General features: G+C 41.5%; 1 protein-coding gene across 1 annotated transcript; it reads right to left on the reverse strand.

The window, feature by feature from the left end:
• Nucleotides 1–564: 564 nt before the first annotated feature.
• On the reverse strand, nt 565–24718 carry LOC110979901 (uncharacterized). The gene is made up of 10 exons (XM_022236058.2): nt 24588–24718; nt 14473–16117; nt 11921–12007; nt 5463–5645; nt 4860–5038; nt 4306–4467; nt 3868–3982; nt 3437–3614; nt 2849–3048; nt 565–2581 (listed from the first exon to the last, which is right to left on the reverse strand). The coding sequence occupies exons 2-10, from the start codon at nt 16100–16102 to the stop codon at nt 2298–2300; spliced, it is 3018 nt and encodes a 1005-aa protein (XP_022091750.2). The 5' UTR covers nt 16103–16117; nt 24588–24718; the 3' UTR covers nt 565–2297.
• Nucleotides 24719–25355: the final 637 nt, after the last annotated feature.

The raw sequence follows: 25355 nt of genomic DNA on the forward strand, positions 1-25355 counted from the left end.
TTTCTTAAAATAAAGTACAATTAGAGACATACAGCATTAGAATGGTTGTTTCACTTGATGTTTCTTTCACTTTCTTTGTGACAAAGAACACAATATTTAGCAAAAATCAAGTTCTTGGAAAGTAGTTAACTACACATAAACGCAGACAGATGCAACAATCCCATTGCATCAGCCACTGGATTAACACTATTCTCAAGATGAATTGTGCTAACAAATTTGCTTAAAATACAAACATTTTTGTTCTAAATTAAGTACTACCATGTAAAAATGTTTCAGTAATACTGGATTAGTCTTAAGACAAACTTTGAAGTGATTCATTTTACATCAGAGATTGGAATCTTCCCATGAAGTCTTTCTATGCTCCTCCCGATTATACATCCTTGCTTCCTTACTTGCAAAAATCTCATAATTACATTAATTTTGCACTGCCCCAATCTTGTGAAAGTGCCACAGATAGCCAAAATGGTCACTTTAAACTTGATGCATATTGCACATTGATGAGTACACCAGTGTTGTCTAGTCTAGATGAGAACTCAGGATGATAAATACTCACAAAAAGCAGTCTTAGGATCATTTCCTTTTATTTGTTTTACATGAACTCTAATCTTGACTGGACTGGAACACAGACATTCATTTGACATGTACATGTAAATACTGGTATCAACTAAATCAAATCATGATTATCTGTGAGCCCCCCCTAACCAAAAAAACTTGCATTTTACCCGCATTTGTGATCAGCTACTTTTACAGACTAAAATATTCACAGAAATATCTGCACATTAAACTATTAACCCACTCCATACACTTCAGCGATCAGTTTCAAAAAGCATTGACATATATTTCAGATACTCGGGTTTCAAAACTCAGGTCACACTAATGACCTTTTGGGATTCTAATTTCATCATATTTACTTTTTAAAATGAATACAATACACACAGTTGTTCATAAAAAGGACTGGGTTCAGGCCACTAACTTAGTGGGGTTCCAGTTACACAGCCTATATTGTAATTAAATTATAATGGTAAGTTGTAAATTTAAATGTAAAAACACACACAGTCCACAAAGGGAAGGGTAAAAAAACTTTTTTATCTACAATTTTCTTTCAGATTGTAGTTTTGTTTTTAATTACTGTGGGAGTTAAATGCTGAAACAATAGTACTTCTGAGAATGCATTTCTTAGCTGAATATCATGCAAAACAATTAAGCATGCTATAATTATTTGACTTGGTAAAGTATTTGTAGGTATTTTGCCAAAATATAAAGCAGATGAACAAGTCTCACTGCTTTGAACTTTAAAAATAGTCACTTCATTAAAATATCTACTTATTCTGGGCGGACTTTTATTTCAAGCAAAATATAATCACTTTGAGATTTTCAATTTGTGCGCGCTCAAGCTTGGATATTTTTGTTCAGCAACCAGTATCACCTTTAAGGCAATTTTGCTTTGCCTGGGGAGAGGCTATCCGATTCGTAAGTGACTTCGTCATATCCTTGAATGCACCACGATTTGCAGCCTCCTATTGGATGATCGCTAAATTTGTGCATCAATTTCCAGTTCCATGTAAACGGCGATTAATGCATGTAACTCTATGTACAGTGAGAGTGGCTTAAACTGAAGTGACGTCTCATTTACGAACCGGATAGTGCCCATGGTTTGTAGTGAACACTGAATTGAAATCTGTGTTAAAGGACACGTAAGTGGGCCTATTGCTCTCATTTGGCCCTACAACAGGATTGCTTGTAAAGACAACTCAAATTTTCTACCTTGTAAAGTCAAAACTGAATAGCAGATATTAGCACATCAAAATGAAGGCTTAAAGTCAGGGTGCAGGGTACTGAGAGCGGAGAACATGCCATCAGGTACCAGACCCTAATGTTGACACCAGGAATCATATCTGTATAGTCTGGTGACAAATCAAGGAGTATGTTACTGACAGTGAGAAAGAACCAACTTGGAGCTGAATTTATATTGTAAATTAAGGAAACCATGCAGGAGAGATTACTGGCCAACTCACACGAGACAGTGTGAGGGACCGCCTTCATGCATGTACTGGTTCTTCTACACATGGTGAGGAATACACTGCAAACTCTGTTCCCCAAGTAACAACGAGCAAATAATGTAGTCGCTTTCAAATGCATGAGCTGTAAAGACAAGTGCAAGGAGCGGATAACTAAATCACTGAATAGCTCCTAGATTTCTGCTATGGGGTACCAGACCATGACTTTCACACTGGGACTCTTGAGTTTGTAGTCAGGTGACAAGGCCATATCTACTGCCAGCAACATACATTGCACCGTCAGGAGTCCACAACGCCCACGTTGAGACAACCGAAGGGTAACAGCCGCCACTTCTGGTTGCCATGGACACGGAGGCTAAGCCACTCCTTGCGGCGCGGCACGCGGAACGTCTCCTCCTCGAAGCCGCTCTCCCCCATGTCGCTACCATTGCCCAGGGCCAGAGGTGGCTCCCTCACTGTGGTCTGGTTGCTGGTGCTCCCCGGGGGTAAGGCATCTGACAGGCTGCTCATACTTCCTGGGCGTGACTCGGCACTGGGTACGGTGCTGCTGCTGTATTCTGAACCTGTAAAACAAAGACAGAGCCATGGCATTTTAAGACCCAATAAAAACCATTTCACAGAGGTGCTCTGGCCACAATGTCAGACATCCTTCATGTTACAGAGACTTAATGACAAGATGTCATGAAAATCAGACAATGAAATTTGCTGGAATTGATTTGAAGTTCAACTTTTGCAAATCTGCCGCGTGGATACTTGTCATGACCTCACAAATTCACACAATGAAAGTGAAAAAGCATCTACTCTGGATCATTGGCTAGATGAGAACTCACTGGTGTCATCCCTGGTGGGTGAGTTGATTCCTTTACGGCGTGGCTGGTGTTTCAGGAGTAAAACAGCGCCATCAAAGTGTTTGAAGGCCTCCAGCGTGAGCACGCTCTGTCTGGTCTGTAGTTCCAGGCCGTTGGCATCGGACATTAGCCACGTGCGGACATAGGCAACATCTTGGCCCAGTTGATGAGCTCCATGAATGCTATCATAATCAAACAAGATGTAGATAATCGTAGAATTACGTATGTCAGGAAAGAACGGTCTACATATTTGTCTTCATATAAAAGCAACATCTAAGAAACGTTTATGAAAGCTCAAAATACAAACCACCAAAAGAGTATGCAAATGAAATTTTACATTACCCCACCCACCAGAAAAATTACCGAGAATGTATGCACAAGTAGCCCAACTTTATAAAGCCAGTCACAAAGCCATGTAGGTATGGCAAAGAACAACTAGGCAATTGATGCGCAAAGACCAGTGAAATTATCCCTATGCTAAGCCAATCAGTATTTTCTGCAAAGCACCTTTTTGCTGACAAATACTGGTTATACTTGAAGACCATCTGAATTACTGGCAGGGGACTTTACCTAAATTTTGGCTTCTCACGTAGTATATGCGCCATCCACATCTCCAGCATGTTTGTCACGGCAACTGATATGATGGCAATCTGGGCCGATACTCTCAGATTACTTACTCCCTCTACCAGTGGGACCAATATTGTGTTGACAGCAGCCGGGACATAGGGGTTATGCTCAGAGGGTAGATCTATGAAAAAGGCATATTTAAAACAGATTTATAAGTGACTGATAACAAACAGTCACGACTCACTTCATGGCATTTGGTCACAAAGGTATTGTACTCAACAATTTTTTTTGGCACTCGTACTCAAACTCAGCCAAGTGTACTCATCTACAACTTCACATTTGCAGGGCGTAACACTCAAAAGCAGTTCCTTGTACTCCTAACTGTGCACATTCTTGCGGGGAAAGAGCCCGACTATATTCATGATGCCACTCACCATCTGTGGTCTTCTTTCTCCAGACTTTGCCCATGGGCATGCCCTGCTGCCAGACGTCGGCGCACATTTGACTGCAGTGTTGGCCAAACACCTGAAGCAGTTCACTTGATGTTATCTGGGAAGGGAGGGGGTAGGAAATGAACAGAGATGAAAACTGTCTGCAGCGGCAATTGAACCTCTGACCTGACCTTCCATCTACCGTATTATCTACAAGTTGGCAGCCTCTCAAACTGCCAAACTGTTATTCTAGACATGTTCGGTGGGTTGTGAACTCAAGCATTTGTTTGATATAGCCTACTGTACTTATAAACACAGAGAGAGAGAGAGTCATCGGTTTGGTCTGGTTCCACGTTTTTGAGCACAGAATTTTTTTCCCCCTCCTTCTGTGTCCGTCTATGCTTTGTACAGGTGTAGAAAACAAAACAACAAAGAACTCACATGCAGCCTGGCATTGATGGTGTCTAGCTTGACTTTCAGCTCTTCCAACCTCTCCATCTCCTTGTCCTTGGAATGAGTTGTGCTCTGATGAATGTCCTTGGAAGCTGCACCACACAGCCACTGACAGGCTTGCAGTATGTGCACAGAGGAGTCAACGGTTTTCTGTAACACAAGAGTTGGTGAGCTCGGTGAGGAGACATAACTTGGCCTCACGACGGACTGGCACCACTTGTGACCCATGTATGTTCTCATCAAACCATGTAAACTTCCTATGAGGGACAGTTGGTGCAGTACACAACATGACACAGCTGGTCATTTTTGTGCAGGTTGCCAACTCGGCCAAAGAGTGACTTCAGCATAGGAGGGTTAATTAATGTGGTGAGATCTCAAAGGGCACAAGATTCAGACTTGATTGGTATGATACAATAGCTCATGTGAGTTAAAAATGGCGACTGCACTTCAAACGGAAACACTGAGAGTTCCACATCCTCTGTTTACATGTAGAGTTTGATCAAGTGCTCAGCGTGGAGGCAAAGCTTTGACTCAACACCCACCTTGAGGTCGCTCTGCGAGACCAACAAGAATTTGTCCACGGACCATGATGCCAGGAACTGACTGCCCTTGGCCAGGCACCAGTGTCTGGAGGTTTCCAAGATCATGATACACAAGGAGAGAGTCTGGTGGAGAGTCTGGGTGCTAGGCACCTGTATAGAGGGGCTAACCCCATTACGAGCTGGTGACAGCAAGGAAAAAGTACACAAAACTTTTTAAAAACCAATACGCAAATGTCTTCAGGAATCTGTCGATTCAGTGCTCTACGGCTTCCTAAGTCTGTGAACCTTCACATTAACTTCACTATTATTTGACACCTCCAAACTTTGATGGTCCAACTTCGGAATAAGGGCTAACTTCTTGATAGTTTACAGAAGGGCATGCTCCTGTTGCTGTTCCTGTTGAGAAAACTCTAGGGATAGAAAATGCTTGGTTGGTTTTGCATATGCAGCATGTCTACCCTCCCACAGCATTTGGGTCATTACAGTAATTGGGCAAGACAAATTCACACCCTTATGCCGCCTCCTATCAAGTCTGTTCTTCCAAAGAAACAAAACCTGTCAAAATGACATTTCTGAGCAAGATACAGATTATATTGAACTCACATGTGCCCCTCGGCAGGACCTTGGCAGCCGAATGCTGCTGCTCGGCAGCTGATAGCAGACTCAGCAGGGGTAACAGCGATGCCTGGAACAGCTGACATGTCTTGCTGCCTTGGTCGATGGAGGAGGGACCACTTACAGGGAAGCATTTGTCTGAGGAGCTGGAGGCAAGAGCTTGACATATACCTGAGAGGAGGCGGGGCAAGAAGGGAAGTGAAGAGATCTAGAACATTGACAAACAGAGAGAATGTACCTGTACAGTGTACTCCATTTCCAAATCTCTCTAAGAAATGTCACTGGGAAACTTTATGAATCTAGAAGTCCGGCGGCAAGTTCTTTCTATGAAACTTCCAGGTGGCATAACATCTCATGTCAGCTAGGTTCTACCTTCCTCAATCCTGCATAATCCTTCAAAACCTCCTGGTGAATTTTGAAGCATCTGATAGGTAGGTTAGGGTCAGAGAGTAAAGAGACAATGGACTAGAGGTGACTATACCGCTAACCCACAACCAATGGAACACTACACCGGAGCAGTAAAATGGCCTACAGTATATGTGTACCCCGTCAACATCAGGACAAAGCAAAATAAATATATTTTGGGTGCAATCTGGTGCACTTGATCATGCGATTGCATTGCGTGATCAGTCAATCCTGTATGAAATCTCTGACTTTGCTTCCATTTTTTTGAAACAATCTTCCACAACCATGGATAAGAGAAAAAATAAGATCATCTGAAGGTGAAGTTACTGACAAGGTCAAGTGATCGTGCAGAGATCAAGAGACAGCGTAGATCAACCAATCATGCCCATCAGTTACCTGGAATTCAATTTAGGAGCAAACAAAAAGTTTATACCAGTGTCTGATCAAGCAACTGCCATTATGAGGCAGGAATCTTTGAATCCGTGTTCACTCAAGAAAAAATATGGGAAACAGGGAAATGTTCATAAGGTTTGTTCCGGTTTTGTTACTGCACACTTAAACGCACACATCCATAAAGTAAGAACTCCATGTACAGTGTACATATAGTTGGTATCTACATGTAGAGGCAACACATCTTTTGTCATGAAGGACCTTACCGACCAGCAGTGACCATTTCTATAAGGTTCTGTTGCTCCGTGTTCTTCCAAGTGAAGTGCCGTAAAATTGTACTTTACACTGACCATAGTGTAAAGATGTACATTGTCGTTGTGCAAATACTTACATGTATTTTATCTCCACAAATACCCCAGTACCAGCACACACCACCAAACCACTCAGCTAACTACCTTTTATTTTTTGATTGCCTTCACGTGATTTCACATTCCAACATGTTCCAAATCCCTCTTTTAATTATCAAGTAGAAAAATGTAGAGTTGTTCCATTTTTCTTGCTTGAAGTGTTTTTATCGGTAAGTTCAAATGAACTCAAGAATTTCACAAAGAAAATGAGGTACAGGGATTGGACAGAGGGAGTCTATTCCTTCTTGGCTCTTGAAGTGAGGTCTACAAGAGAGGGATGGTATTCTTAAATCAACAAAGATTGGTCCCTCTTGAAGTTTTTGTTCATCTCCTTGGACATTTATTGTTCTTGACGGAAGTCGTTTTTTTCATTCTTGAGTTATGTGTTGCGTAGCAAAATCAGTGCAAGCATATGATTAACCCTAACACTCCTCAGTCCTCCAACAGGTGAAGGATTGAGGACGGTTAGGATTAATAGTTACAGCAACACAGCGTGTCTTATCAAAATTCATGTACATACATGTATACGTGCACCGGTATACAGTACACATTCATGTATTAATGGGATGAACAGAATTGGTCAATGCGGTCATCCTTCCATGCATGGCATGGCTGATGAAAAGATAAACAGGTGCAAAACATGCAATGAATTAATACAGTCAGACGCCACAAGTGACAAAGGAACAGTAAAACACAGACCAACGACAGCGATGGTGTCAAGAGGGTAGCATTGCTAAGCCCAAGTAATTTAAACGTACTGGTACTCTTCCCCACTGCATTAACAAAGGCGTGTGTTTACATGATTTGACAGCACGGCACAGGATCAGAAACACAAGGTTTCGCATGTACATGTTCATGTACCGTTATCTCCCTGAATTATTAAAAATCAGATATAACACCATATGAGGAAAACGGCCCTCCCAATCAATTAGAAGAGAAGACACAGAGGACTACCAAATCTCTATATTTAGAACTGAAGTATAAGTGGAAATTAGTTGAGATAAAAACCACAAATATTCCAAGCCTAATGAGGGAAAAGAAGGTTGGCCCCCCAGGGCATTATTATTACTGAGCAATGCCATCCGCAGAAAGGCTTAATTTGTTTTTTTCCTTCAAGCTAAAATGAAAAGTAGATGTACGTACATACTGGTACCGTACTGTTGAGGAACAGAAGGACAACTCAAGGATTTTCAAGAACAATGAATTATCTGCCAGTTATGAAAGAAGAACCAGAACTCTACCTGGCACATAAAGATTTCGCCAAATCAGTTCACGTTTGAAATTTCATAAAATATCAACAATGCAGTTTTGCTGGTACATAAAGATTTTTCCAAATCAGTTCACATGTTTGAATTTCATAGAATATTAACAATGTAGTTTTGCTGGCACATAAAGATTTTGCCAAATCAGTTCACATGTTTGAATTTCATAAAATATTAACAATGCAGTTTTGCTGGCACATAAAGATTTTGCCAAATCAGTTCACATGTTTGAATTTCATAAAATATTACAAATGCAGTCTTAAGCCAACTTCCTCTGTGCATCTACAGTCACCTTTCGAGACAAACATTTTGGAACTAACGGTACCTATTTTTTCCAATGATACGCATGGCTCTCAGTTTGTCTGAGTACATTGTACATGTACGGTACCAGTTTGTTCGCCAATGTTCCTGCACGTTTTCACATCACACCTGACATAATTTTATCAATTTGTCCAGTTGGTAAAGCAGGCATCTAATTTTCAGTATGGCATTCCGTGCACTGGTGTACATTCAACCTCTGCATTGAGTTACTTCTCACTGCAGCACAATGAGAATCGGCAAGAAAAAATAATTCACATGACTTGAAAGGCAAATAGATGTAAGTTATGCTAATGGCACCTGATAACATCCACAGAGGATGGATTAAAATGTTTTAAAGCCACTGCCATCTTGATGCAATGTTGCTATCAAAAACCCACTCTTTGGTAATAATAATTCCAGTTCGTCAGGCCTATACGGCCTATTTTTATGACAGATGAGCTCTGATAAAAAGGACTGCAGTATATACATGTACACGTATAAGTCACGTTCCTTAATTCAATAGCAAAATCCCCTCAAAAGAACCATTCCCTTGTACAAGCTAGAGAAAGATTATCCGTGTACACACAACACACTTGGTTATTTATAATTTTCCACGGGCAAAGCCTGTGACAAATTGGAAATTAATGGAGGGATCTTTTCAGAACCACATAATACACAAGAGATATTTGAAATTGTGCTACTACAAACCCTTTGACTTACATGTAACTTGCCACCATCACCATGAAAAAGCTTGAAATCTCATCTCATTTTTTGTTAAAGGGGATGGGCCATGTAGGGTTAAATTGATGTTCTATGATAGTTTTCAACCGTCTTATATACAATAAGTTGGATTAACCCCTCTTTTATGTCATAAAATCATCAGACTTTCCAAACAAGAATGTATAGTTCCAGCAAGACAGTTGATCGGTCCGCAAAAGAATAATATGCTCTGCTCTGGTGTGTAGTCGGGTACGTAACTTGTACATGTTAAGTCAACCACATTTGGTCTTGTTTCCCTATGCCCTTCTCTTAACAGGGGACAGAGCTATTGGACAACTAACTTGACACGTTGCGCTCATTTTGTTTTGCATCGCATCGTACACATGTAATAATTTCTATAGTGAATTGTGCATTTCGAGAGAATGCCAATAAACTGTGTTGTCAGTGGCTGTTGTCGCAATCAAAACAATTCCCCGGAGAGAGGGTTTTTGTAGATTACCAAGCGACTTTTCACACCAGCGTTTGTACCGTGTAGGTTAGATTTGTGGATAACACACAATCTGATTTTAACGAGGACTCAAAATTCCCAAATACATGTACAATGTACATGTGCATGTTTACATGTATGTACACGTATTAGTACTGACACATACATGTACATACACCCCCACACATGTACCACGCGTAAATGATGTAAAACGGGATTATATTGCACTGGCGCAGGTGGACTATTTTCCCGTGCAAATGATGCCGCACGGTCGTCATGCGTGTGCGTCGATGCCAAGGAAGTGACTCGCAGTGCAGGGTGAAAAAAATTGTCGCAATGGAACACCAACTGTGACAAAGCAGGCTAGCCTATAACCATGGACAAAAAATTACTTTTACTTTTTAGCCAATGGTAGGAAAATTAACGTCTTTTCAGAAAGACAAATTTTTATAATGGTACAGGAAAAAATAAAAATCATGACCAGTCAGTGTTTGGTTGTCGATCCTCCGGGTCGCTGCCATGCCCGTGGCCAACAGCCTCGACTTGCAAAATCTCTTCCTGAGTGTATTCTGGTTTGAATTGACAAGGCAATATTTCTTGTGCCTCATCAACTCCTTCAATGTTGCTCTCTTCATCAAATGAATACGACGAACATGACAAGTGATCGCTGTCATGATCGGAAAAAAGCATCAACGCTGGAATTATCGTCGCTTGAGTCTGACATGATTGCACATGCTAATGCTACTACACGTACATGTACATCTGTACGTACATGTCAACGCCTCGTTGCATAACAGTAAACAGTGGCCGGATAAAGGACTCTGTCCTATGATGTCACAATTCTTGGGAATTTCTTCAGACAACTTTCTGTACCCGACGGCTGTTGTTTAGGTTTTGCTCCCAGAAGGGAGTGAAATCGGGTTGGGGAAAACTATATTTTTTAACATGATTTCTGCGCATTTTGAAATTATGCAGATGTGTTTTCTTGTTATGTATATGTTTGTTTTATGTGAGAACTCTTCCCAGCACGGCCCATCCCCTTTAAATACTGGTATATCAAATCACAGAAGCAGTGGAGGCGGCAAGGAGACTTTTGGTTCCAATTTGCCCTGAGCAATAGCACCCCCACATCGATTCATACATGTAGTCATTCATGAACCAACAATACGCAGTTACACGTACATGTAAGTACAAAAGGAGCCCCCACTGCTAGGGAAAGTGCGTCCTCTCTTGGTCCAGTTCCGGGCCTATAGAGAGCTGCCAACTACTCCATCTGAAAAATTCTTCTAGGTTTATTAGCCACTTGCTGTCTAGACAGCAGATACATGTCATTACAAAAAAAAAGCCATTTAGACTGACTGATCATGCCATTTTGGAAATGAACCCCTCAACTTCATCTCAATTTATCCCTTGTCAAAAAGAAAGCAGACAAGAAAGGCCTAGACGATAAGCCTCTATGCACTTATTCATCCCGGCACTAAATTTGAAATCTCCAGAGAGGATCTCAGAGAGAGCGAGCCGTGTCTTAAAAGAAATCAATGCGATGTAATAACACCGGTCCAAGCATTCGATACACGATGAATAAATGCAGTGGTGCATCTAATTGATGAAATGGGTTTCACCTGCTCCACGCCGCTAAGTAACACAGCGGTGTCCTCTTCAATAAAGGGACTTTTTCTTGTGTTGGATCAGGGCATTGGGACTTTGGGTCTTGTCTTGGGACAAACTGAGAGTTCTTACCCAGTCAGTGGATGGTAAAACTAAGTGACAAATGGTCTGAGTTCTAAGTGACAAAGAGTGTTTTAGGAATTCTTGTTCGAGTCTGTGGTTTTTTTTACTTCAAAGCTCCCTTGCACTGGGGTACATGTAAATGTTTACCCACAGTCAGATTGCTTGGCCTGAATGTCATTACATGTACATGACCTTCATTAGCACCAAAAAAGATCTATAAAGGAAAAGGAAAAATAAAAAAATGGTTTTTATGAATTTATGAGATCTCCAACCATTTTCTTCCGATATAAATTCTTTTTGTAAAGAGAGAACATACAAGTAGTACATGTACATACATGTTGATGGACATTTTTGAACTATTCAAGTCAATGTGTCTGTGTGCGTACAGTGAATTTCTTTTCTAAAAATCTGTTAGACTACGGTACACGTACATACACATGTGAATTTGAATTTGATCAAACAAATTACAATGCACCTGACATGGTTGTGGAATGCCTGACAAAAATGATGCTGATGTGATGTAGGGCAATTGGGAAAAACATCTTTAAAAAACAGGGAGGCATCATCATCACATTTTTTGCTTTTCCTCGGTCTGAATTTTTCTCATCAACTACATGTACCTTCCTGGAAATACCGGTAATTCCAAGGCTAATGGAATGATGGAGGAACATGAGCCTGCTCAGGCAAAAGGGAAATTGGAAGCAAGCCATCCAGATGGTTTGGGCTGCACAGCTTGTGACTCACCTGAGCGACACTGAGTCAATGCTACGTCACCGATCAACTGACGTGAGATGTTCTGCAAACCTTGACTGGCACCTGCTGTAAAGACACCTGAAGGGGAAGACAACAAGTAAGACGTGCACAATACAGAAAAGTAAACATTCAAGGCTCAAGTTTTCCCTTCAACAACTTGCAAAAATCAAATTCTTTGGGAAAAAAAATTACAATCCAGAGAAGAATTGATAAAAGAACAATACTCCTACACTAGAGAGACTCTCTTGAGGTCTGTCTGTGAGCAACGTGTTCCCATAAGCAAAGAGGGGATCACCTGTCACATATTACCTCCCTCTACCTGATATAAAGCTCATATGACTACATCTACATGTACATTGTACATGTACATGTAGATGTCCTACTCTCATTTTTCCACATCCCTCTTGTTTCAACCTCCAATGAAATTGATCCAAAACTCAAGCACAGCCCAAAATGGATTTAAAAACAAAACAATGTCAGATTTACACAGCAAAATTCCAAGTCTCCATAATGGATTTCTTTTTGTTGTTTTGATGCATGACGTATTTTTTTCTCTCAGTCTCTGTGTAGATGTCTGCCTCTCACATCTCACGTTGCCTGGCTATAAATTCCGTCAGACCTTGTATGAACCAATGGGGCCTGCTGCCTATCCTCAGCAATATAAACATTGACTCAATATTGGTTCACGGTGTCAGCTGCCGTGATATTTGTAAAGGAGATCTATTTGCATTTGTTGAAGGTGGAAGGAACGAGAGAGAAGAGGAGCATGCTGTTAAAGATTCACCTGCCGTAACTTCTCTCGTGACAGAATTCTCCTGAGAATGTTAAGTGATCTCTAGATGTACTTGGAATCTTGTATGAAATGTGTACAGGTCTACATGTGCATGTGTGTAAGCACTGTCACCGGGAAATGCTACAAGTACTCACATTATTCATACAACCATTTCAAAAACCACTGTCAAAACCTTACACACTGTAGCCCTGCATGGCATCAAAGTCAGTTCCAAATATAAACAGATGGGAGCTGGAGCCTCATGATAATTTGACCTGTATTTCTTCAGTGTGATTGAAACCACAAGCATGACAAGTCTACATGTGCGCACCTTTACAAGTACATATATGGTTACATGTACATTTATTGCTATGTGTACTAGTACATGTATCTACAGCAAATGGCCCAACATTCAACTCACTTTCAGTCTGAAAGAAAACACTCAATGATCGATCAAAGCAGTGGAAAATGAAAGTACAAGTGCCGTGAAAAGGTTCTACGTGTACGTGTACATTTCGATGTGATCACAAAGTGACAGTGACATTGCGCAGTTTGAATGGTTACATTTCTGTACAACATGTGTGCATGTACAACTGTACATGTATGAAGCAAGGACTTGACCAGCCCCTCAAGTGTTTCTCAAACCAAAGTGGCGTCACTATGGATGCATAATTTGTGAACTGTCTACCCCTATGTGTTTAAGTGTAATCTACATGTACATGTAACTACCGATACATACATGTACACTGTACATGTACTGTTCATGCAGGTGCTTTGCCAGTGTTGCAATTTCACCCTACCCAATTTCCCTTTGACAGTGAGCAGCATCACTGTATTCAATTAAACAGGCCAGACAGCTAGCGTACATGGGTACATGTACACATTGTACCATTGCGTCTTTCTGTATTCAAGTCTCTCCATTCTATCCATCTTTTTCTCTCCCTCCCCCTCCGACACAAAAATAAAGAGCTTTCCCTGGGGAACGAAGAATGACAAGAACTACGATTCAATTGTCAGACACAGGGCATCAAATCTCCATCAAGCTACATTTAGATGAGACTGAACTGAAAAGCCCCTTTGACAACAGTGCGGCACTGCTCCACAGATCTGTGATTCCGCTCAGCGCAGACTGTCTCTTACATGTCTTACGGCCATGCACATACCGGTAACAGTGTGGCTCAGCTTCTCTAAGCCAAAGCCATCAATTAATTATCTGATCACACCGTGAATGCACTCCCCTCAATGCGCCATGCTGCAGTAGTAACGGGCTGTTATCGACTTTTTATCAAACTAGTTCTTTTGTTTTTGTTCTCCGCATTGTGGACGAAAGGGGAGAATACTTACCCAAGTGGGCAAAACGAAATGCGTTCAATAGTACAGCATAAAAATGCAAAAACAAACTCATTATTGTCAATTTAAAGGCTGAATTTAGCAGTGCTATGCACATGACATTATGCTAAAACAAGTAACCAGAAAGATAAATTTCTGTCATTTTGTGATTTACCGGTCCATGTGTGTGTACATATGCTGTAAGAGTTTGCAAACACGGGACAGTTTGGAATGTAAGGTTTCTTATTGTACTGATCAGCATTTTTTGAAATGATGTTACCAGCACATGAATTAATTGAGATACAGGTGTACAGGTACATAGACACAGCTTTGATCTAGCATTTTCAAGTTTGAAAACAATGCCCAACAAGCAGCGTGTATGAACATGTTTAGAAACTTTATCCAATGCCTCTGCGTGACCCACTAACTACGGTACATTTACCTTTGCCGCATGCTTGTTCAATCAAATGAGCGAGTGCTACTATCAAGGCATCACTGCATTGATATACATGACCAAGGCTCAGGATGCCCTCCAAGGCAATATCTGCAAGCCCTAGACCGGGCCGGTGCAGAAGGTCCCACAACTCCTCCCCGCAACAGCTCCACATCATGTCCATATACAGGTTGAAATATTCGTGCTGGATGCGAGCGTTGAAGGAGTCCCCCCAGCGCACCGACTTGCGGGTGTGCTTGCTGCCGTTCTGCCGCGGCGACTTCAGCTTGGCCAGTTTCTGGACAGCTGTCTGGCTGCCGCCCTCGTCCACTGCCGCGGAGGGCCGATGCTTCTGCAGCAGACCTGTGGAGGCAGAGACAGCCGTCAGGAGTTTGGAGATGAACCCTTCCTCCTGGGTCTCGATTGCACATTGAGGAGATGTCTCTTGAAGAAGTCCCTGAGCTTTGAGGTCTCGCAGTGTGACAAGTGAAGCATTGGCAGTGGCGGGATGGGTTGGTTCTGGCAAGTGGTCGGACGAAGACCGAGAGGTCTTAGCACTGGCCATGCAAGGATACGTGCGCCAATCAAACAAGGCAGGTGGCTGCAGTGCTAAATGAACAAAGCTTTGGTTTCGCATGAGGAAAAAGAGTATTTGTAGGCTAGCTAATTTACAGCGTTCTTTTGAAAGTATGCTAAGTATTCTACTGACAGGAAAAGGTTGAATGTTACAGGCGAACCTCGAGGAGGCTACAGCAGCTAGTTTTGACCTGAAGCACTGATAACTGTCTTGACGACCGGTTGGCACTGATCCAAGATTCCTGTGATGACCTCTAATTACTGACAACATCCCATTATAGTTCTCCGTGCCTCTGACAATGCTCCACAGCATGTCCTGTGTGGCGGTATTGGGGTTGCAATGAGCGAAAATCCGTAAGCCGATGGTGATGATCTGCTGTAGCCACCACAGAGCACAGTCCCGCAAGTACACCAATGACTGATGAAGGTCCAATAGGTCCCGGCACAGCTCAGGCAACACTGCCTGCAGGTACTTGTCGCTGTACAGCCGGTGCTGGATGGACGCCCAGTGGTTCATGTGGATCCGGAGGTCCTCACAGAATGCCGCTAAGTACTCCAGCTTGGTGTAAGGCTCCACATCTCCGCCCGTCTGCAGAGCCTGCAGGGTGTTATGCTCTTCGTGCGCAATGACCTGCAGGCTCTGCACAAACTCAGCCAGCTGCGCCACCCGTGAGGCGCAGTCCCGGGCAAAGTGCAGGTGGGACCGGCTGATCATGAGCCTCTGGAGGGTGGAGTAACCCTCAGCCAAGGTCACGCTGTACTTGTTGTGGGAGAAAGCAGAGGAAACCCGGCCGTGGGTGCAGAGGCAGGAGTGTCGGCCCGGTTGCAAGATCTGGTAGCACTGGGCCAGGTTGTGGATGCTGTGCTCGATCTCCTCCCCGCTGTACTGGGTGCCCGAGGACGAGGTAGAGATAGGAGAGGGACTGCGGGAGAGGATGGGCACGGCCAGGGTCTCGCTGGAAGAGGTGCCTGGGGAGGGCGGTGGGGTGTCTAAATCCAGAGCAGACTGCTCATGGAGGACACGTAGAGGTGGCAGACGACCAACAGGTGGTTCCATCATCATTACCCCCAAAACGCTCTATGGTAAATGCAATAAACACAAGATACAGTGGTTAATATTTCAAAATTACAATAACTTTGAAATAGTCACACCAACGTGCACATTAGCACAGTGCAGAGTGATGAAATGCTTACACTGCACGTTACAGGGTAACAGAGCATTCAGTTCACGTGAAGTATTTTAAAATAACAAAAAATACGTAACCATTTCAAAAACATTGTAAATTTAATGTTTATCCCATTCATTGTGACCCCAAATTGAATAAAAAGATTCTGCATTTCCCCGCCCACAAAAAAATCCCCTTCTGGCCATCGCGCTGACATGTATGTTCATTGTGCAAAGTACATGCAGTATCACACGCTTCAAAAGACCACGCTGTCGCAAACATTGTCCCAGTTCAAGAAATACACGGTAGGACTGTGGCTTATAATTTTTACCTTTCAAAGGCAGACGCCCATAAGCCACAGTTGACCACATACACATACACACAAAAATAGCTCAGCTGTCCATTTTGATTACAAATTACACATCTTAAATGTCTTGGTCATTCAAATGCACTGCCATACAGGCAAATACTGCAAACAATGCTGTACTGTATTTGTCTAGTCAATGCCGTATAACACCAGACTGCTCATCAGAAACAGTCTCAAGATACTGGTAAGATGCACGCAATGTGCAGGAAATCAGCAGCTTTTCTCTACACACGGGCACGCAGGGTGCATAGACAATAAAAACTTGTACATGTATTCTAAAAATAACTCTACTTGCATACTCTACTGAGTAAACACACCTGTACATTCATTCATTCATTCATTTACGGTTTATTTCTTAATACCAAATAGAAAGTCAAAAGACTAAAAATATTTGGTTTACAATATACACAGTAAGAGGTTAAAATTGACATAAAAAAAAATATAAAAAAAAAAATACATGAACGATGTGTGCACATGTATTGCTACATGTACATGCACTCCAAACAAGCATAACTCATGAATTCAAATTACCCGGTACTCGTACCAATGTACAGTGTACATATACAGTACATGTACAGTAGGTGTAACGTTCATGTACCGTACATATACAGAAGCTTAAAACACTTTGTGATCATATTGAATTGATCTTTTCATCCTACATGTACATGTAACATTTGCAACAGACTTCAACTGCAAAGACCATAGAGGAATTATAGCCATTGTTTATAATTGGGAACTTTTTTTAATGACAGACACAACACTAAAGGCAACCATCTGAATTTCTTCTGGTCTTACACTTTGAGAATTTGGGAATGTCAAATGTACAAGTAAATGAGCCATGTGCACAGGACATGGCTCAGACGGGTACAGTTTGGCTGTTTTGTATCATTTCTTTGGAAATTCCAAGAAGGTGAGAATTCAGGAAACCGATTCTGGTCTGGACTGCCAAAAATACAGAGTAGATTGCAAGTTGTTGGAGAGCAAACAAAATTACATGTAACTTGATGTCAGCCTTCCAAGTATGGAAACGAAAATGTCATGATGAGTGAGCTTAGAAAAAGGAGAATTAAACTCAAGTCCTCCTAACTGACTTGAGTGTCCAAAGATCGATGATTAAAATGCAGAACAATCAGCGATGGAGGTGACACGTCGACCCATGCACAATACTACATAAATATACAGTACAAGGACCTGCATGTACATGTACATGTACGTACGGGAAACTGTCAGGCAATTCATTATTTTAAGAATCTCTGGATAGCCTGATGAGTTTACTTCTCAGATATGCCATACCGTAGCTCATGGCTTCACAGAAACTGAAATCCAAGGGAACCATTCTGTAATCTACATGCCTTTTTTTTTTGAGCATGAACCCCTAGCACATTATGCAAGCATATCTCTCGGGGCTATGCAACCGTAGAGTGCATAACGCCGAGAGAAATGTAATCAGATTTACTTGTCTGGTCCCATTACGTGCCTTGATGTACATGTACATGTACTAACCATCCATGCCGTCCGGCAACTTCAAAGTGTCTATGTCCTGTGTGTGGCAAAGTCTGCCTCCTTTCAAATGCAATAAGTATCACGCCAAACTGATCCTCCTTGTTAATGTTTAGACACGTCTAACTTTATATCAGGATATGATATGAAATGCTCTTACACAAATGTCTCAAATATTTATCTCCAAACAAACGAATGAATCTTGACAAGCAAGTAAATTTCTGGATGTGTATTCAAGTCCATGTACGTGTGCATAAATTTGTCAGATAAATGCGCTGTGATGCGCCTTAGTTCATTTGCATGAAATTGGTGCATTGCAAAGTTCTGTTGAATTACAAACACTTACAGACTACAAATGTCTGCTACAACTTGATCACAGCAAACAAGAGATTATTTGAAGTTGTAGTTCAATAGTTCAAAGAAGCCCGCTGGCTGGACAAACACGTGTTCACGTACAATGTATCTAAACAGTCTCTTATGGAAAAAAAAGAGTCTTCAAACTACAATCTGCATGTTGAGGCTGGGAGCTTGAGACAAATCCATCGCCCTGACACAACCCTGCAGAGACACAGAGAGAGCCCCTGTGTGTGTGTATGTCTCTGTCTGTGTCGACAAACATGCTGGGGTGGATATCGTTCCTCGGCCCGCGGGCGGAGGTAGTATCTGTGCATAAAATCTGGAACGAGACGACAACCTCTGATATTTAGCGACCGTGATCGGGTATCTTGGCTGGCCGGGTGCTGTAGACGGACGAGCAATGCGTGCTGGCGTACACCGGGGTGTAATATGTCAGTGTCTGGATCAATGAGGAATACCCTTCAAAGATTGAGAAGAGATAGGAGGGGGGGGTTCAGGAAAGTTTGAAAATACACCAGGTGACTACTCGAATTTTCGCAAAGAAAGAAAGAAGCTGAATTGTACCGGTAGTCTCCCCTTGAATAATTCCATTTTGGTTCCGTTTGTTTGGACAGGCCCAGCTCGAGGAGCAATCTCGGCACTGCATTTTGCCAATTATGCCACGTCTATATGATTTAGCATCACTAAAGGCATTGCATTACCATTTCCTCGCTTTTTACCCCTACGGTAGTATGCAATATCACACGAGGAACAAAAGTTAGATCTACAAAGATGATTGGATTGGATTTATCTACCTGGCTTGGTGATCAAAACCAGTACATGTACGTACGTGCACATACATGTACAATGTTGAGACAGATCTAATCCAGTTAGACTCATTAGGTTTGTCACATGCATAGATCATGTATTACATGTACATGTACCAGGGTACGATCCAGAAAACTGGATTACTCCATTGCAGCACTTTGGGATTCTACGGGGCCACAAGCAATACATGTACTTGCTATTACTGGTATTTCCACTGGCTGAATGCTTTAAGTGGGAATTACATGAAAAATCAACCAGGGATATTTCACATTTCTGACATGTGAACGGGTTCATTGCAAAGTAATATTTTGCATAATGCTGCTGTTGCAATGTGTCAATGAGTAAATTTCATATTCCGACTACACAATCAGTTTTATTCAAATGAAGTCTTGATGAGATGGATTCTATTGATAATTTTCTTCCCACAAAGTTAAACAGAAGTACTGTACATTACGTTTGAAAGTTCTGAGGCGGTTTAACCTGTCCAAGTTACATGGATCAAACCATGCCTTACAACATGCATGCTTTTCAGGCAAATTTACTGGCACTTGAGGATATTCATTTGCAAATATGCTGGACTGTGATGGAGCAAAATTGCAATATGAATTACAAGTAACAAATAACGGCTCTGATGTCAGATGATTCCAGTGACTGATTCAAAAGCTTGACTCAATCATAGAGTTCTCCGATTCAATCATTTCCATTCATTTCTATTCATTCCTTACTCACTCACAGAACGATGGGGAGTTGGATCAAGGTACTGTACCAGAGCATTGTATTTTAAATACAACAAACACCCTGAAACAAGCAATTTGGTAACACTTAACTCACTGTTTACCCAATTTCACATCTGAATATTATGCAGCTCTATTGTCATTGTAAACAGTCTGCTGTAGATCTGAATTTCTCAAACTTCATCTTCTTCCTTTTGTATCTATGGCATAAATTCATAAACGAGAGAAGGCCCAAATGGTTTGGTTTCTTGCCTTCACTGCCTCAAATAGACTACCCTGGCAGAAAAATAATGATTAATATGTGGGGCCTACCGGTACATGTATTGTGCCTCCAGACAATTGATCAATTTTTGAAAGGCCCAGCAAATTACTGGAAGTACTGAGGGATTGCTCGGACTGGTAACATGATGCTGGGCAGGTTGCATGCATACATACATGTATGTACATTTCCCACTCATGTTCTGAGGAGGTTCCTACAATCCTGCTGCTGTGACCAGAAAAACGAGCACAGCGATGTTTGTACATGTACCGGTACATGTACACAAAATGAACAAAGCAAAGTTACGCCTTGAAAATGTTGAACGGATGATGATATTGTAGCACAGCATTCTGTGTCCAGTCACCAAGAACTGTGTTTGTATTTTGTACAATACAATACGTCATATACACATATATGTGCATGTACACCCATACAGTGTACAATATGCACCCGGTACCACTACGAGGACAGTTGCACATGTACAATGCATGTTACTAGATTTATGCACACTACCGGTACATGCACATGAAATGTAAATTAGAATGAATGAATGTGAAATTTGGGCATGTTGGGTATAAAGAAGTAAATAGGTGGATGCCTTGCCCTTCAAATTAAACCTATATGTACATGTACACTGTACATGTACAGTACATGCGTACCAGTGCACTGTAGTACATGCGCACCAGTACATGTACATCACGCACCTGTACTGTACATGCGCACCAGTACATCATGCACCTGTACTGTACATGCGCACCAGTACATCATGCACCTGTACTGTACATGCGCACCAGTACATCATGCACCTGTACTGTACATGCGCACCAGTACATCATGCACCTGTACTGTACATGCGCACCAGTACATCATGCACCTGTACTGTACATGCGCACCAGTACATCATGCACCTGTACTGTACATGCGCACCAGTACATCATGCACCTGTACTGTACATGCGCACCAGTACATGTACATCAGGCACCTGTACTGTACATGTGCACCAGTACATTATGCACCTATACTGTACATGCGCACCAGTACATCATGCACCTGTACTGTTAATTTATGCATTGTGTACATGTACCGGGTACCAGTAGTACATCAGGAATAACGAGTCATTCTCTTAATAATCTGCATTTTGCAACCGTCTCCATACTTTATATTACAGAATAATGAATCTACAGTAGGCTTTTGGGGGGGAGGAGGAAGGGGAAGGAGGGGGAGATGCCAGGAAACTGGTACCCATCCCCTGGACTGTCCCCAACCTTCTGTTCAAGAACATACATGTACTGGTACTCCGTGTACTGCAGAACATTGCTTACATGTACATGTACAGTACTTGGTAGCAAGTACATGTACATTGTAGCCAGGTCACTTGTCAAAAGAGCACAATCACAGGACAAAAAGACCAGTGCAGTATTTGTAATAAATGTCCACGATCCTCCTTTCCTCTTGAGAAGCTAAAAAAAACTGCATAAAGGTCCTGGGGGAAAAGAAGTAATTTAGGAGACTCATACATGTACACATCTGCCTCCTGATGACACACAGGTTGCCATGGTAACTGATCAGTTAGCCCAACTAACTGCCATTCCAGTCTGAACGGACCAAAATTTCTACATGTAAGTGCAGCTGGCCTCCACATTATGTGGCTGAATTTCCTGTTCTCGGCAATGCTTTATTCAATTTGGAGAGATGGTGTTCTGTGCTTTTGGGATATTGAATGCATCATAATATGGCTGTGATGTACATGCACAGGTACAAGTTTATATGGGAAGGCAAGTCAAATAACTCTCTCCACTGTAGAAATGCACATTAATGAATAACAAATTTTCTGCTCTGTGTACTGTAAATGCCTGGTACATTAATTTAAATCTAAATATAGTGGCCAGTAGATTTAATGAAAAGATGCCGCTGTGTCCTTTCTTTAAATTCAAATTTTCACGCAGTCAATATTAGGAACACCACTCCACCTTTCTTTTGTCCTACTGCTTGGTCATGTGAACGTTGGTTACAATGCAAAGAGTATTTCAAAATAAAACTCCATGTACATGTAATTGATTGTTGGAGCAGAATTCAACAGAAGTTTTTTTTTTAAATTCAAGGGCAGTTTGGATTGTTGAGTAGATCTAACATCAAATGTCACCATCAAATGGCAACCCTAGTTTGATTTTAAGAACACTACATGTACCTGTAGGTGTATAACCATGTCTGTTGAACCAATGGACTTTCAATCTTTACAGATCGGGTTCACTACCCACAGACTAATCCAATTAGATGACATATCTGGCATCGCACTCACATGCACATTCTTCATCGCACTCACATGCAAATCATGGCACTCTATTGGTCGAAAAGGCATGTACATGTAATGTGCCCTTACCACCTGTCCATGAGCATTGTGCTACCGCAATAATGACTTCTATGGTCATTCTGGTTGTTGAATTATGTGCTACACAGACGTAGGGATTTTTCAGCAACTTTATGTTCCCATTACGAGGCCACTTAAAAATTAATTTATCTACGTTGGCACTTGGCACTGCCGCCAAACGAGATTTTTGTGCTTACCCAGGTTCGTTTTTTTTACTTTAGATTTTATTTGGGAAAAGATTTTTTTCCATCTCCAATAAAGTGTAGTGTTCAGAAATGTTTTTACTGAATCAAGTCTCACTCACTCATTACTATATGTCCAAACACGTGTACATGTACCAGTACAAAGGTTTAGTACATGTATCATACTGGGAGTAAACTTAACCTCATGTGGATAATTCCAGAAATTAGGCAGTTAGGGGTCCATCTCTTTCCGTGTTCCTGTCACATCTGACGTTATGATTTTGTAAGTTCAGGACACATTTTCTAATTTCCAAGAGTGATGTCTGTGATGAATTAATGCAAATTACCAGCCAAATTAACTTTGAAATCCATTCCAGTGATATTTCCAGTCAAATCAAAAAGGTCAGATGTAACGGGAACACAAAAATGTCAGACTTTTGGACCCCCAATTTTTGGAATTATTCAAGTACGTGTAGATATGAGGAGTTGGAACTAACAATCCCATGCCCCTCCAATGACCACATGTACAGTACATGAACATGCTTCATTTGGGGCAGGTGCTATTGGAACACTAAATAGCTTCACAGAGCAATTGTGCTGCAAATTCATTTTGCCATTATGATCTATCAACAGCAAAAAGTTGTAATACTGGCTGTCGATTAGGCCGACTTCTAGACACTGAAAGGCAACAGTCACAGATGCCTTAAATATTAGCACTTAAGAAGGCCTATCAGTAAACTGACTTTTCGTCATGTCAGTCTCAAGATTTCCTACACTACAGAATCAACTGATTGTACACGTGTACATTGACCGACAATATCTTGCACAATCAATAGATAGAGTTCCTTATTTCTTTATTATCCAACATGACCAGCCACCACATACATGTACATGTATCTTCCCGAAGAATAAATCAAAATAATAAAAACCAAAACAAACATAACAATGTACAAAATGATAACGTACCTGAACAGTATATTAAATCTGATAAAACACTTGACATGTACATGTACCGGTAATTAGTAATTTAGGAGTGAAAAAAATGTCACATTTTCTTTAAAAGTACACATGTACAATGTAATTGGCCCATAGACTTCAGGCCTAGGTTTAAACACATTACGTCCCATCTATAGCGTCCCAACTGCATGTATAGTGCTGGCAGTAGTCCAGCTAGTATTGTTGGCCAATCTCTGTTGACAATTTCTCAACCTTCTCCAGCTTTATGCAGTTCACTCCTGACATAATTCATCTAAAAAATGGCACTTAATCATGACAATCTGTAAAAAAAAATTTTCTAAAAGCACAAGTTGATGTAAACAATGGCACATGCACACACTGAGCTTCTGTCATTCTGAGCTTTTGTTGGGCCGGCCCAACTATAGCACTGTAGGCCTAGATGGGGCTGACGCTATAGCTGGGGTGTAAAGTACCGGTAGGCTAGCCTACATGTACATGAACATCATGTAATGGCGATGCATGGTGGCCGAATAGCCCAGGTCTAATGTACAGAACTCTTTCTACTTTTCAGTCATGTTGGTGTCAGAGCCAGAGAGGATATTCATGGTGGTATTTATGTCGTATACTATTCATGTAAATTCCTACCATGCACCGGTACGTACTCGACCGTAGGAACTGTACTGAGTACCGGTGCAGTGATTCCCGTAAATTTGCATCATGTGTGCCAAATGTTTTTCTAATGGGCGAAAAATGACTAACGCTACTCGCTTGTCTAAATCTTAAAAAAAATTCCAAGTTACAGTTTAATAACGATCTGATTACAAGACTAAAGGAAGACAATGATATCTTACCTACATACACACATATTCTACATTTCCTGCATTCACATCGCCTTCATAATCCACCAAATCGTCGGACCCCGACCGACCGTACGCACGTTGCTACAACAGCCATGTTTCTCCAAATGCGGGCGATGTAAATATGCCATCCCATGAAGCACCTGGGAGTTATTTCACCCGATGGAAAAAGAACAGCATTTATCATCATTAATTTGTGACTGAAAAAATCAGTGCACCCAGAATATCATTTAGTAGGCAATTTTAGATTTTGAAAAATATAATTCAATATTATATTGGTCCTATAGATCTGATAAAACCCTGATTATATGGGAAACACTTATATTTCAATAATGCATTATTCTGTTTCCAAAGGGAATAATTTCAGATTGTTGACTGGTTGATATAGCGCCCTCTTGTGCTGGAAGTTGTCTTACAGGATTTTCCCCTGCCGGCCGGCATAGCAGGAGTGAAAATTCTGCAAGGAACTGGTGGAGCGAGAGTTTTAAGAAAAATGTCGTTGCTAGAACCCAATTTACAATATGCTTCTGGTCCAGGAGCCCCTATTTCCAGAGTGATACATACTTAATGGATGGGTATGGTCAGTTTTAAACATCACAAAGACTATCTTCACCCATCCCCATTTTGGTGGGAGAACCATTACACGTTTTGAACTGGATTTCCCCCCCCACACACACACACACACACACATCACGAGCCTCCTGACCAAAGTTAAGTGACAGAGTATCCTTCCTCCAACCTAAAACGAAGGATTTACCTCTC

The sequence above is a fragment of the Acanthaster planci genome, linkage group LG13 (assembly GCF_054643075.1).
Source record: "Acanthaster planci isolate LZ-2023a linkage group LG13, COTS_SCS, whole genome shotgun sequence".
Classification (NCBI taxonomy): Eukaryota; Metazoa; Echinodermata; class Asteroidea; order Valvatida; family Acanthasteridae; genus Acanthaster; species Acanthaster planci.

What these genes read in the sequence shown, in the direction of transcription:
- LOC110979901 (XM_022236058.2), bottom strand. Translation starts at nt 16,102, where the DNA reads ATGATGATGGAACCACCTGTTGGTCGTCTGCCACCTCTACGTGTCCTC. An exon ending in CCATCAATGCCAGGCTGCAT is followed by an intron (nt 3,983 to 4,305) that starts GTGAGTTCTTTG and finishes CTCCCTTCCCAG; the next exon opens with ATAACATCAAGTGAACTGCT. An exon ending in ACCCACCAGGGATGACACCA is followed by an intron (nt 2,582 to 2,848) that starts GTGAGTTCTCAT and finishes TTTGTTTTACAG; the next exon opens with GTTCAGAATACAGCAGCAGC.